The sequence below is a fragment of the Mirounga leonina genome, unplaced genomic scaffold (genome assembly GCF_011800145.1).
Source record: "Mirounga leonina isolate KUSES-001 unplaced genomic scaffold, KU_Mleo_1.0 Mir_168, whole genome shotgun sequence".
Lineage (NCBI taxonomy): Eukaryota > Metazoa > Chordata > Mammalia > Carnivora > Phocidae > Mirounga > Mirounga leonina.
The window spans coordinates 30,628,599-30,643,667 of NW_023270426.1; the positions used below are offsets into that span (position 1 = coordinate 30,628,599).

The window sequence follows — 15,069 nt, forward strand, 5'->3', positions numbered from 1 at the left end:
GTACCTCTGAAACAAATAATGCAATATATGTTAAGAAAAAAAAAAAAAGAAGAAGAAGGTAGTGGGAGGGGAAGGATGAAGCAGGGGAAATCGGAGGGGTAGACGAACCATGAGAGACGATAGACTCTGAAAAACAAACTGAGGGTTCTAGAGGGGAGGGGGGTGGGAGGATGGGTTAGCCTGGTGGTGGGTATTGAGGAGGGCACATTCTGCATGGAGCACTGGGTGTTGTGCACAAACAATGAATCATGGAACACTTCATCTAAAACTAATGATGTAATGTATGGGGATTAACATAAGAATAAAATTAAAAAAAAAAAAAGAGTTGGATGCTTAACTGACTGAGCCACCCAGGCACCCCCCCTCCCAGTTCTTCCTTTTTTAAAAGTAATCTCTACACCCAACGTGGGGCTCAAACTCACATCCCTGAGATCAAGAATTGCATGCTCTGACTGAGCCAGCCAGGTGCTCCTCCTTTTCTTATTCTTCATTGGGAGGAGAATATGTCTTTGGACTGTTGAAGATTATATTTACCTTTATTAGATTAAAAAAAAAAACCCAAGCTTAATTTCACTGAGAATTATTTTAACTTTAAATGAGCATTGAGTACAATCTATTTTTTTCTTGTATCAAAATGATTACATCTTTTGTTTTCATGATACTCATTCATCTATATTATCTATTTTTGCATTTCTTTTTTTTTAAAATATTTTACTTATTTATTAAAGAGATAGTGAGCATGCAAGCGAGAGTGGGTGAGGGCAGAGGAAGAGAGAGAATCTCAAGCAGACTCAGTGCTGAGCGCAGAGCCCGATGCCGGGCTTGATCTCATGACTCTGAGATCATGATCTGAGCCGAAATGAGAGTTGGATGCTTAACCAACTGAACCACCCAGGCGCCCCTATTTTTGCATTGCTACTTTCTCTCAATTTACTCTATTGCCCTTTTTCTAACATCTTGATTTGTTTCAGACTATTTTGCTGAGAATGGTTAAGGTTTTTTGACTTTCATAGCTAGAGATAACGCTAAACCTTTATTTAGAGGTGAGGGTGAAATGAGAGAAAGAACTGGTTTCTACATCATCACCTCTTCAAAAAACAAGATGTATGCCATTATCTTAATTAACCAATCCTATGTTTCATGAGAATGCTTAGTACATGCTAATCATGAAAACCACAACTATGACGTATTAAAGGCATAAACACGAAGGGACACACATACATCCCTTTCCAATGACTGCCTGCCTATCTATTCCAAATCACAGTGGGTTTTTTTTTAATGTTTATTCATTTATGTATAAACATGTGCATGTATGTATGTTACAATTTAAAAATACACAACTATAATATCTATCCTGTCCCACTAAACAACTAAAAGTAGTTCTTACAACACTGTTCAGCATACTACAGACCCTCTAAACTGGAAGTAGGATAAAATCACTGGGTGGGCACACTCCTTCTTGCCCCATGTAAATTATAAATCTATGAAGCAGTTATGGTATGGTGGTTAGGACTGTGAACTCAGAAACACTAGGTTCATATCCTAGCTTTCATCTAACTGAGCTGTATATCCTGGTTTCAACCTAGCCAATCTACATTTAACTCCTACAAAGCTATTATCTCCTCTCCTATAAAAAGGACATAGCTAAGAATAGCATCTAACTCATAGGGTTGTTTTAGGATTGCATGAGATGATGTATGTAAAGCGCTTACAATGATGTCTGCAACACAGTAAGGACTCACTAAATTTTAAGTATTAGTATTGTATGTGTGTAGCTTTTTTTTTTTTTAATGAGCTTATGACAGGCAATTGTGATGTAATGGAAAGAACATGTGACCCAGTAAGATTTTAGGTGGAATCCAAGTTTTCCATGAATTAGCTATGTGATCTTGGGCAATTCAATTAACCTCTCAGAGCCTTGAACTCTTTTATAAAATACCTGCCTTAGGGTGCTGTCATAAAAATTAAATGAGATATTGTCAGTGAAAATTCTTTGGAAGCTGTCAATGTAATGTTGTGCACTTATTAACTAAGAAAAGAAAGTGGCTAACCACAAAAGTATTTTTTCCAAGCAAGAAGCTAAAAAAAATGGATTATCAAGATTCAATATTGTCTAGCTTTGAAAAATAAAAGTTTTCAAATAGCCAGAATAAGAACTACTGTCTTTAAAGGAACAAAAGCATCGATCTAAGTTGGTTCTAATGTCTCTAGATCCAAGGTTTGTTGACATAAAAGATAAAACAGTTCAAAAGCCACAGTGGAGAGAAGGATACAGGGGAAGCTATCCTACTGATATTTTTATGTCCATGGTACTTTTATGTTGTGACTGCTGCAGGCCAATTCAGAGCACTCTCCCCAGACGTGTACCGACCTTGGCTTCCCTTTCAGCATCGATGATACCTCCAGTCTGCTCCTGCAGGAGGGCATATGCTCTTTGGAGGGCCTGATATTCTTTTGTTAATTGTCGAAATCGTAGCTCAGATTCTTCAGCTGCTAAACTCTTGAGGTTACAAAAAAGGCCAAAAAATAATTAGGTTATGTTCGGATCCTGTGTTCAACGTGAAATACTAACATTTGTCCACTTTATAAAGAGAAGTAAATATATGTTTGATACTGGATTGGGAGTGATTTTATTCTTTTTGTGGGGAGAGGGGTAGAGGGAGAGGGAGAGAGAGAATCCCAAGCAGGCTCCATGCACTGCAGAGCCCGAGATGGGGCTTGATCTCACGACCCTGAGATCATGACCTGAGCCGAAATCAAGAGGCAGACACTTAACCAACTGAGCCACCCAGGCACCCCGTGATTTTATTCTTAATTTTAAAGTATGTACATAGACACAAATACTGTAGTACTTCAAGATCGACATTGCAGAAATACTTAATGTTTATTAATAAGAGGCATTTGCTTATTTATACATTTCTGATGATTGCTCTTTTGGCTTAGATTACAGTCAATTTTGGGTCCAGATGAGAACTTACAGCTAGCTTTTGGATTCAAATGGGAGGAAATGATAGTTTTATTCTCAATTCTTTTCAACACATTCATATGCAACAATTTCTTCCAGAGATAAACTATAAAAATATAGTTTTACAGCTTTAGGTCTCAAACTTCAGAGCATGATATAATCACCAGGGAGCTTTGTGAAAAATGCAGATTTGGGGGTTCTACCCACAGGATCCTGACTCAGGAGTTGTGTAGTAGAGTCCAGGAATTTTCACTGTGATTGAACCCCCCTAGATGATTCTGACAATGGTAGTCTAGAGAGCACACTTTGCTAAACCCTGTCCTCAACTGTATCTAGAAGCTTGTTCTTCTAAGCTTGTTTCTTGGTTCCCACCTTCCCTAGATGAAGAATTGGGGAGAGTGACTTTTAGTTTGAAAAAAGTCTTCAAGTTACAGAACAGGATTTTAGACAAGTTGTTAAAAGGGTTACATGACACCGGCGAAGCTATTTTCCAAGAGGTAACAAAGTCAAAATGGATCACTATTATGTGATCATTTTGGGCAGTTCAGAAAAGATGTAAGAAGTACAACGCTTTCTCTCCACTTTAAAGCAAAAGTTTGGTGACAGTATCACAAAAGACTAGAGAAGTGGAAAAGCTTACTTCGTCCAAGTCATCATCAGGAGTAGCTGGTGTTCGGTCTGTTCTAAATGAGGCCATGGATGATGTCTCTGAATCCATGGAGTCCTCATCATAGCCAATAAATGGGTCCAAAACAGGCCTCTAGGGGTGGGAAAGTACATATTTACTGACACAACTAGGAGTGGGGAAAGTCAACATATTACCAAGGTACCATCAACTGGCATATGTGCAAATGGACACAGAAGACAGGGGTCCTTTAGTGCTTCTTGGAGGAAATAAAAACTTCGGGCATGAACACAATAATTCCAATAAAAGTGCGTCCCACTTTGTTTCACTTCTGATGTTGTTGAGGAATATTCACTAACATTTGGCTCTCCTCATAGAAACATTGGAGCCTCTTAATATATTACATTTTATATACCATGACGAGTTTATGTGACTTATCTTTCCAGTATTTAAAATATAATCAAGACAGACTTAAAGTCCAGGCACCTATCTGGGATTATCAAATTGTAAGTCTTATCCTCCAATCCAATATCCAAATCAAATAATGTACTTGATAAAAACAAAATCAAACAAATAGACAAATTAACAAAACTTCATGGATTATAAGAGGCTATACTGATATGGGTGGACTGAGAGTACCATTATTAATAATCATTATCAGTAATCGTATCCAAGTATATAATGGAATAATAAAATCAAACTACTACCAATAATACTGTCCAGGAGAATAATAAAAATACACGAATAATTATAGGGTGGGTATGAGACACTAATATTATTCACTGGAAGGCATTAAATCATGTGTATCTCTTGCATGTTCTTAGAGTTTGACTCTCCAGCTTGTCAGATAATGCTTTCCACCCCAAACCTAGTGCCTATTCACGCAGATAAAGTCATATTAAAGCAAACCTTAAAGGTTAAAATCCATAACGCAATCATTTTTGGACTTCTAAGAACTACCAAGAGAAGAGATTTTCTTCTAGCAAATAAAGCCCATGGTTTGCTGCAGTTTAGGAACATCTGATTTATCACATCTTTGCAGGCAGATTCCTTGGCAGCCTCATTTCTCTCACAGGGTTTGTGGCAAAAGCCTGATAACCTAGTTTTCCCGTTACCTTAATTGGCTTGGAACTTCTTCTGTGTTTTCTCCTACGGATGAGCTTTTCTCGGTCCTGGAAAACAGACGAAGAACTTTTCAGATGTTGAGTTGGTACATGTTTTCCTCTAGGTTTTGTGTTGTGTTTTTTTTTTTTTCTCAATGACAGAGTTGGTTTTCACCCGAGGCATTACGTATTTCTATTTAAAATAAGATTGTGTTTTGTAATTTTGGTAATTTTTAGGTTTGCTACTTACAGATCTTTTTAAAGATTTTATTTATTTATTTGAAAGAGAGAGAGAGCATGAGCAGGGGGAGGAGCAGAAGGGGAGGAAGACGGAGTGGAATGAATCTCAAACAGACTTCACACTGGGTGTGCGGGGCTTGATCTCATGATGCTGAGAGCATGAACTGAGCGGAAACCAAGAGTTGGACTTTCTCAAACAGACTTCACACTGGGTGTGCGGGGCTTGATCTCATGACGCTGAGATCATGAACTGAGTGGAAACCAAGAGTTGGACGCTTAACCAATTGAGCCACCCAGGTGCCATTACATATTTTTAAAGTAAAAATACACTACAACTTTTCCTGATAATCTATGTGGATCTGAGAGCCTCCCAATCAGGAAGTACACCGTCTTCCTCATCAGAATCCTTTATTATACTTGAAGATCAAGTAGCTCTGAAAATACTCATATTTTCCCAAAGCACAATTTTTCAGTTTTCTCAAACCCAAAATTACTTTATATTTAAGTATTGAAAAAATACGACTTTGCATAAACCTTATTCTTTTCATTTAATCACTTGAAAGTCATAGCAAGCTGTCTTCTGACTATTCTTAGACCCTTGTTCTCACCTGCAGCCTCTGAAGATGGGAACAGAGTGTCTACTGGGTTGGAATCATCTATTGGGCTTTTTTTGGGGGGAGGGGAATCAATTTCTTGATTCTTTTTTTTTGTGGATGGAGATATCCTGGGAATTTGGTGTTCATTAACTAAGTACTCCACATATTTACTGTACAAATTCAAAGGTAGATTAAATAAGTGGCACTTAGTTTCCCTGAAAGTCTGGATGATATGTCTCAACATGTCAAATTCTTATAAGAAACTTTTATCTTAAGTTCAGATACTCAAAGTCAAGAAAAGTCTTGGCCGAGTGAATCTGGGATTTACTAGTAATTAAGGTTGTGGATGTGAAGTAAGAGGCACACTGCACCAGAAGGCCATGTTTAATACGTTGTCTGGTTTATGCCAGTGATGTTAACCTTTAGGATTTCTCAACTTGTAAAAATATTTTGATCATATAACCTCAATATATCTGAAACTTTGAAAATGTATACTTAGATTACCCTCCTAATACAGTATATGCATTATAACATATACTCAACGTAGACAATTTTAAAAGGATAAACCACAAATAGTTATAACCAGACGTTATCATCTTTTCTCCCCTCAATAGCACTAAATCATCTTGCTCACCCTTCCTTGGAGACACTTGCCTAACCCCCCCCACCCCTCCCATTGCTAGTTCCTCAACTCCCCAGCCCTTGGCTTGCTCCTCAAGTGAGAGCAACCAGAGATAACAATCATGGAATAAAGACAGTGAGGCAAAGAGGAAACCCAAAGGCATGTGAAGGTCTTAGGCCACTGCTGTTGGTAAAACAAGCCTTGACCAGATGCAAATGGAAGTAATAACTGCTCTAAGGCACTGAGGTCATGGTCAGAAGATCGGGACTGAAATTTCCACTCTGTCATGTAATTACGATGTCACTGTTCATTCAACAAATATTTATTAAACTGCACTATGTGCTAGATACTGAATCAAATGTTGGGAAATAAGAGGCATATGGTCTTGTTATTGTTGGCCAAATATTTAATCTCTGAGCCTCAGCATCTTGATACTGGAAGGCAATTATAAGGTACACCCAGACTATATACCTACCCACATAATGATGCATTTGGAAGTTCTTTTAGGGTGTTTTGCAGCCACTATTTGTGTTAACAAATTAGTTAAGAGGATTCTAATTGAAAGTGTATAAAACAGTTTAATAATATGAAGTATTTTTGGAATAGAGTCTCTTCAACTTACTTATATATTGAATATATAAACTCGGGCTTTTGGGGCTAATCTGAAATTATTATTATTTTTTTAAAGATTTTATTTATTTATTTGAGAGAGAGAGTCAGAGAGAGAGAGAGAGCACAAGAGGGAGGAGCGGGAGAGGGAGAAGCAGACTCCCTGCCGAGCAGGGAGCCCGATGCGGGACTCGATCCCAGGACCCTGGGACCATGACCTGAGCCGAAGGCAGTCGCTTAACCAACTGAGCCACCCAGGCGCCCCTAATCTGAAATTATTAAGTGCTTCCAGTGCATGTTGATTTCTCAGTGACTTGCCCTTGGGAACAGCTTAGAGTTTATAGAATGATCAAGACCTACCCTTGTGAGCTCATCAATAATGTTCTGCTGCTCAATGACTTGAAGTTTTAAAAACTCTGTCTCTTGTTCTTCATTAGCTTGATCGAGGTCATTCAGAGATTTTAATTTCTTTAAGGGTGGATGGGATGTTATTTTTTCTCTCTGGATTGGAAAAGAAGAAAGTATAGGTAGAGATTTTAAAAATCCTAAACTTTAGCAGTTCACACAGAAACTTTATGAGGCTCCAACTAAATTTGAAAATTGCTCAGCTTCATAGATGCACCAACCAAAACCCTCGAGTTTATTTTATCTTCTACGAGTCAAAATCACTGGGGATGTCTGAAGATCTTGACAGCTGTGTTGTAAGTCTGTTAAGGAGTGCATGAGCTTATCACTGTCCATACATAATACAAGTGGTGGCATCTATTTCTCAACTATTATGCAATGTCTCAGAAGATAAGAGGTACCCATTGTACAGTTCTATGAAGAGCATGTTAGTGAAATTCTTGGAAGGAAGTTTCTGTGACTGAGTTTGCTTCTCTACTGGGGAGATTTTGGAAAGTGTGCAGATTCCTGGAAGCAGTCCTACCGTTCTGCAAATTTAGAAACCCCTTAAAATTCAGAGCCATCAATTTTCTCTTGCTTTCTTCCTTTAAGGTTCCTTGCTTCCACAGGGAAAAAAACCCCAATTTTCATGAATAGCATTGTATTTTAAAAATGAACTGAGAAAGAGTAGTAAGTCAGGTTAGTGGAGTTGGAAGGACGGAAGCTGCAGCTTTGCAGAGTCTGTGATACACACCATTTCTGAATTTTCCTTGGTAACGGCTTTTAGCTTCTCTTCCATGCGCTGCAAAGACACCATCAGCTCATCGTTCCTCTTGGTGAGGCACTTGTTCCTTTCCAGAAGAGGTTTACATTGTTTCTCAGTTTCCCGCACCCGTTTTAACTGGGAAGACAGAAGTTACAATTTGTCTCTTGTGCTGGAGTGGATGTGGGAGCAGAGGGAGAGAATGGGCAGGGGTGAAACCCATCCGGGGCCGCCTTGGTTGGCCTCACTGTGTGTCCCGGAACTGACCATGTCCATCCTTCATTTAATAGCCCGACTGCTTTGTTTTCAGTTTCCTCGAACGGTTTGCCATCATCATAGTATTCACAACTCTGTATCAAGTATTACCTTCAAGGAGGTGCTGCCAAGGTTCTGATTTTGGAAATGCTCAGCAAGAGCAATTGCACGCCTTGCTTGCCCCTTGATTTCCGCCAGCCCGGGTACCCTGCTACACTGAGCCCCAACCTCATGCTGCTCATACCTCTCCCTGGGCCTGCAGTGACCCCTCACTGGCTCAGAGAGATAAAGCAGCTCATATGAATCACCAGTCACTAGGGAGTGCAACCAGGACTCAAACCCAAGCCTGATTATCGGCAAAGCCTGTTCTTCCATAAGAGATGTTGCTAAGATTCCTGAAACCACACTAAGACTGTTTATTTTTATTTATTCATTTTTTTTACATTTATTTTTTGGTAATCTTTACACCCAATGTGGGGCTCAAACTCACAACCCTGAGATCAAGAGTCTCATGCTCTTCTGACTAAGCCAGCCAGGTGCCCCAAGGATGTTTATTTTTAAGAAAATGTTATTGAGAAAAAAAACATACTCTCAAAACTCTATTGATATTTGTGTTGAAGAACATTTAATTCTCACCGAGCTTAGGAAAAGTATGATTATATTCTTACCTGCCCATAATTAAGAGTGACCATATTCTGGTTTGCTAGTCTAAGGCAAGGTTTCTCAACCCCAGCACTCTAGACATTTTGGGCTAGATACTTTTTGTCATGAGGAGATGTCCTGTAATGTAGAATGTTTAACAGCATCCCTGGCCTCTGCCCACTAGATGCTGGTAACATCCTCCCAGTTGTGACAATCAAAAACATCTCCAGACACTGCCAAAATTGCTTCCAGCTGAGAAACACTGGTCTAATTTTATGAATGCTATCTTGGGGTAATTGTTAATAATCCCCCCTTTTGCTCTCAAAACTCCCATCTGGATGACATATTTTATGGTCCCTCTAAACATAACAGATTTCCATGTTAAAGTTCCCATGCTTAGTTCAGTGACTTTATACTAATGTTTCTGAATGAATATGTATTGGGGGAGGGGTATTGAAGCAAGGAAAGTGGTGGAGTCTATCAGAACCATCTGACAAGATAAAGTACTCACTCCTATTTTTGAGAATCTAACGCTTTAGGAAGTGCTGGGGTAGGAGACTTAGCTACCTATAAATATTTGAAACAGCTGCTTGTGGGATTCTAAAACAGTACCCCCCAACTGTATCTTAACTGCCATTTGAAAACTCATTTTATATCAAAGGCCAAAATTTTTCATAACCTCATTTAATCCTCAGATTTGAGTTTCAGTGTCTGAAGAAATCATATTAAATATGAAGCACATACAAGGACAAATAAGTTATTCCACTAGGTTCACTATTTTAAACTTTGTCTCTTTTCTGAAGGTCAATGACAAGGGTTTTAAACAGTTAAATTTACCTAGTAGATGCTACTTATGGAAGATGCAGAAAAACACAAGGAAAAGGAGATATCAGTAATTCTACCATACCATACATCAGTAACCTTAGATGTAAAGTACCTAAAAAAAAACTGTTCCTTTTAAAAGATATAGCTTAAGTATTATAAAGGAAGTGTGAAAGTCAACATAGATATTCATGAAACCACCAAAAGAAAAAATCTGACATAGTGTAACTAACATCAGACCAAGACTTTAAATCAAGAAGTATTACTAAAGATAAAAAAATTCATGATGCAAACATTTAACAAATCTTAATTTATATGTACCTAGTAACATAACTTCAAATATATATAAAGCAAACTTGATAAAACTAAGAATAGATATGGACAAATCTGTTGGGAGATTATACAAAACAGTATAAAGATACAGGAGATTTTAAACAAAACTATTAATGAACTTGATTCAAAACACATGCAATGACTGCACAACATACCTTCTTTTTATGAGAACATGGAATGTTTCTAAAATTGACAGTATGCTACCATCATAAAGTAAATTTCAATAAATTTTAAAGAATGAAATGATACAAAGTATTCCTGACTAATGTAACACTGTGTGTCAATTGTACTTCAACTTAAAAAAAAAAAAAGAATACGAAGTATATTCTCTGACTATAATGGAATTAAGGTAGAAATCAATAGCAGAGAGATAACTCAAAAATCCCCAAATGTTTAGAAGTTAAGCCTTATGGTGCTAAGTAACCCATTGGTCAAAGAAGAAATCATATATTAGAAAAGATTTTGAAATAGCAATACATTATGACATAAAAGAATGTATGGGATGAAGCTAGTCATGCTTAGAGATATTTATGACCTAAAATGTATATATTTGGAAAAAAACAAAATGCTGAAAATAACTTCTTTGTACCAAGAGCCACCATGAAGAATGTAAAATGTAAGGCACAGAGCAAGATTTTTTTTAAGATTTGTTTATTTGAGAGAGAGCATGTGTGAAAAAGCATGGGGGAAGAGCAGAGGGAGAAGGAGAGAGAAAATCCCAGACAGACTCCATGCTGAGCATGGAGCCTGATAAAGGACTCAATCTCATGACCCTGAGATCACGACCTGAGCCGAGACAAAGAGTCGGTCACTTAACCAACTGTGCCACCCAGGTGACCCCAGAGCAGGAGATTTTAAATACAAATATCCAAAAATGATGCAAAGAATTCCTAATATTGATAAGAAAATAAAGGCAGCACAAAAGAAAATTTTACAAAAGACCTATGTCTCATGCTCTTCAATGAAGACATGAAACAATTTTGGCAGTATCTGGAGATGTTTTTGATTGTCACAACTGGGAGGATGTTACCAGCATCTAGTGGGCAGAGGCCAGGGATGCTGTTAAACATTCTACAATGCAGGACATCTCCTCATGACAAAAAGTATCTAGCCCAAAATGTCTAGAGTGCTGGGGTTGAGAAACCTTGCCTTAGACTAACTAGCAAACCAGAATATGGTCACTCTTAATTTTACGAAAGACCTATGTCTTTTGTAGGTCAGATCCCACAAGGACACCCAAAAGGCCAAAAGATTTTTGAAAATTCATTCAATCTCATTATCAAGGAAAGTAAAAATCAAAATCCTACAATCAGAATATCACTCACACCCACCATACTGACTAATATGATCAACGATCTGTGCATGTTGGCAAAGCTGTGGAGAAACTGCAAGTCTCCCATGTTGGCGGTGGGAATGCAATTGTTCTAACAACTGTGGAAACAACTGTGTCACCATTTAAAAAATGGTGACACACATCTACAGTGACAGAATTCAGTAGAGTGATTAACTCTAGAAGGATGTGATTGGCAGAGGTCCCAAGAGAGGGAGGCTCGGAGGTGCTGGTAATCTTCCAGGTACTCATCTGGGTGGTGGCTATATGGTTGTATCACTTTGGGCGTATTTATTAAACTGGACCTTTATTATCTGTGCACTTGTCTTTATTATGTTATACTTCTACAACATCATATATATACTTTCTTAAACAAAATGCTTAACAAAATCACCAGATAAATAAATAATTCTGGGCAGAACTCACCAGTTCGTTTCGTTCATCTCCAAGCAGGGTGTTCCTGTCTTCTAATTTTCTTATAGTGGCATTCAATTCCGCTATTCTCTTCTGATTTCTTCTCAAATCCTAGGCAGGAAAATTAAAATGGGTATTTCTTCAAGAACACTTTTCACAAAGTTTGGGAATTCTACTCATAAAAGTAAGAGGCTTGGTTCCTTTCATCTGGCTTATGAGGTGAGAGTAAAATGTTCTGTAATCAGAGAAGAGTAAATATTTACCCTCTTCTAACCCTTGATATTCACTGCTTGGGTTGAAGACCAGGCCTAGTTGAAACTGCAAATGAATTCCATGTGGCAGATACCCTCTGGAGCCCTGACTCCTGGCAGGGGGAGTGGTAGATGGTTGGATGAGCCTATCAGATCTGTGAGTTCTGAGACCAAGGTCATGTTGTGATTACATGAGGTTCAAGGAGCGTCTCTTAAGTCATGGCTGCACATTGCTTTCCACAGCTAAGACAGATGTCCTATCACACTTAGCCAAAGAATAGAAGATAGGGCTGGGCTTTGAAAATTCCTGCATACTCCTGGAGAAAAAGGTCAATGTGAGAAGGCTGGTGCATTACCTTCACGTATAAAACGCAGTAGATTATAAGATAGCCTTTGCTGGTACATTTTGCCCAGAGCTCCTGGCTTCCCCACTGTCATAATTGCCATGGATCACTTTACACATGGCTCTCATGGATTAATTCCATGCTCTAGCGTCCATAGGACCATCACAGACTTGCAATTCCATTATCATCTTACATTTTTGATAGTGCTGCACTGTTGACAAAGCAGTTTCCCACACATTTTATCTCCAGATTCATAAAATTCTAGAGGATTTATTCCTGAAGATTCAGGAAGGTCATAACTCGTTCAAGGTCTTGTGGCTACTATCAATAGATCAATAATTAATATTTATTGAATGCTAATTATGAACCGGACACTGTGCTCAACATTTTACAGACCATTTCTTCTAGACCTCCGACCAGCCTTACGGAGTCCCATTATTGCCTCTCTTTTACAGATGAGGAAACTCTGAGCAGGAAAATGATCTGCCTGAGGTCATGCAGTAAGTGGCAGATCCAGAATTTGAACTAAAGAGTCTGACCCTAGAGCCCATTCTCTTGACAGTTTTGCTGCACTGCAGGTAAGTGTCAGGGACAGAACTGAAACTTAAATCTGCTAAATCCTGATTCCGCCACCTACTGGGATATATATATCCTGAATACCAATTCATAAATTATTCATTACTTGGTTCTAAGTACTACTTTGGAACCTATCTCTGTTCCTAAATAATACATTTTCATCTTTTTAGCAGCTAAGTTATGAAAGCCAACGATACACAAGCTGATTTCTATGCCTGCAGTTCTGAAAATAATTTCTCCTATAAAATGATGAAAATCCAGGGTAATGAGTAGCAAGTTCGATCGGACTAGAAACTTTCAGATGATGATTTAAGCGGTTCAGTTTTTTATATAGTCATACATTTTGACCCCTCTAGATGACAACCGTCTTTGCCAATTTCCAACCCAACGGTTCACACAAGGGAAAATTACCAGTCTTGGCAAGAGGCAAAGTAGTTTCATCTACTTTATGACTCTTATAATAGGCTAAAGTTTGGATAGGTATCGCGTGGGTAGAAAAATTCTATGCAAGATTTAAAAAGACCTGTAATTCTCTTGTGATCTGCTAATGCAGGGCAGACCACTTTGGTGCCTGTGAGTTTAGAAAACCCTATTCCCAAGATACTAGCTGGTTTTATAGGAGGAGGTAGAATTGATTTCTTTGTAGTAAACAGGAAAAGAGCTTAAGTGAAAAGTACAACTTGGAAGCTAAATAAAAGATGACTCCTGAGTTCTTCGCTTCAGCTTGGACAGACTTACAGGACTGCCGCAGTGCTCGGAGCCGTCTCCCGCTCTTCCTGGAATCTCTCGTTTCGGACTGCTCATGTTACACTCAGCCTCCTTGACCAGAAAGAGCTGTTCGTCCAACGCCTCTTTCTGCAGCTGCAGTTTCTGGACGTAGCCAGTTTGGGTCTCCAGTTCCTTTTCCAGGGAGAAGATGATCCTGTCCTTGGCTTTAATCTCATCCATCTGAATTAAATGACACCCAGGACATTTTATTTAACAATGCTGTAAAAAAAAAATGCATTTTTACAATGGTAGGAGTTTAACTTCTTTCCGCTGATTGTTATGGGGAAAAATTATGACTGTGACAGGTATACTGAATTTATGAACAAGACAAGGCAACACTGTGTAATGAAAGGCTATCCTTGGATAATTAGGTATCAAGGAAAGTAACTTTTTCTCTCTGATATATCCTGGGTAGATGCTTTAGTTCAGTATATTGTTTAAAATAGTCTAGGTTGGTTGGATTTAGAGAGGTTAACTTTAAAATGGGTCATTGGTAAAAAAAAAAATAATAAAATAAAATGGGTCATTTGTGTTAATAAAGACAGATACTCAGTATTCCATTACAGTGTTTCCCAGGACAATTTCTGATCTTCCTCCTGTTTGGAGGAAGAGACTTTAGTTCACTTTAACTAGGAGGAGGCACTATGAATTGGTCATTTTTTGCTGACGAAGCTGCGGACTTTCCAGGAGCCTAGTCAGTTCCTAAGGCCAGTATGTTTGCATTCAGGTGGCGAATGTGGAGTGAATTCAGGTGTGAGTTTGGAGCATGGTTCACGTTATGTGGATCTTTCCATTCCTTTCCACATTTCAGAGCAAACAGATAAGGCAACCATTTTACCATTACTGTCAGAAAACCACGGTCGGGACAAGAAGAGGAATGGGAAACACCTGGTAATATTAGCCACTGTTTCCCCTCCTATATCTGTGGGACATATTTATGGATCCCAGCACTCACTTCTATTAAGTCTCAGCAGGGTCGCAGAATTATTTGTCAACTAAAGGCCGTAAGCATTTGATATCAACTGATCAAGAGTTTCATTGGACTGAAAAATTTGTGCCATTCCTGGTGAGGGCTAGGGAAGTTAATGCCTGTAAACAATTTCTGAAGAGAGCATAACCATCAGGCAAAATCTTACTTCTCATTTCATTATATTCCATAAGAATATTCAAAATGGAGATAGGATAGAGACATTTAATACAAATGATATTATACTGTTCTCTTTATAAAAATATCTCCTTATTTATAACAAATCACTTTGTGTAGATCATTCTTTGCTGTGTTCCTCATATAAATCTGCCTATGTATATATTTGGAACAAAAAGTGATGCATGGTCCCATTTTTCCACATTTAAGTTTCTGCGAGCCAATGCCTCCCAGTCACAGGATTACATTTTAGATCAATTTTGGAAGTCCATGGGGCTAAATT

General features: G+C 38.4%; 1 protein-coding gene across 1 annotated transcript in view; it reads right to left on the reverse strand.

Moving 5' to 3' along the window:
• JAKMIP2 (janus kinase and microtubule interacting protein 2) overlaps window positions 1-15,069 on the reverse strand; it is a 162,184-nt gene that overhangs the window by 37,912 nt on the left and 109,203 nt on the right. The window contains exons 4-10 of the mRNA XM_035014411.1: window positions 13,613-13,822; window positions 11,716-11,814; window positions 7,899-8,045; window positions 7,121-7,261; window positions 4,706-4,762; window positions 3,606-3,725; window positions 2,372-2,500 (exon numbers count right to left, since the gene is read on the reverse strand). Coding sequence (XP_034870302.1) covers window positions 2,372-2,500; window positions 3,606-3,725; window positions 4,706-4,762; window positions 7,121-7,261; window positions 7,899-8,045; window positions 11,716-11,814; window positions 13,613-13,822 — 903 coding nt within the window. The remainder of the gene's footprint in view (window positions 1-2,371; window positions 2,501-3,605; window positions 3,726-4,705; window positions 4,763-7,120; window positions 7,262-7,898; window positions 8,046-11,715; window positions 11,815-13,612; window positions 13,823-15,069) is intronic.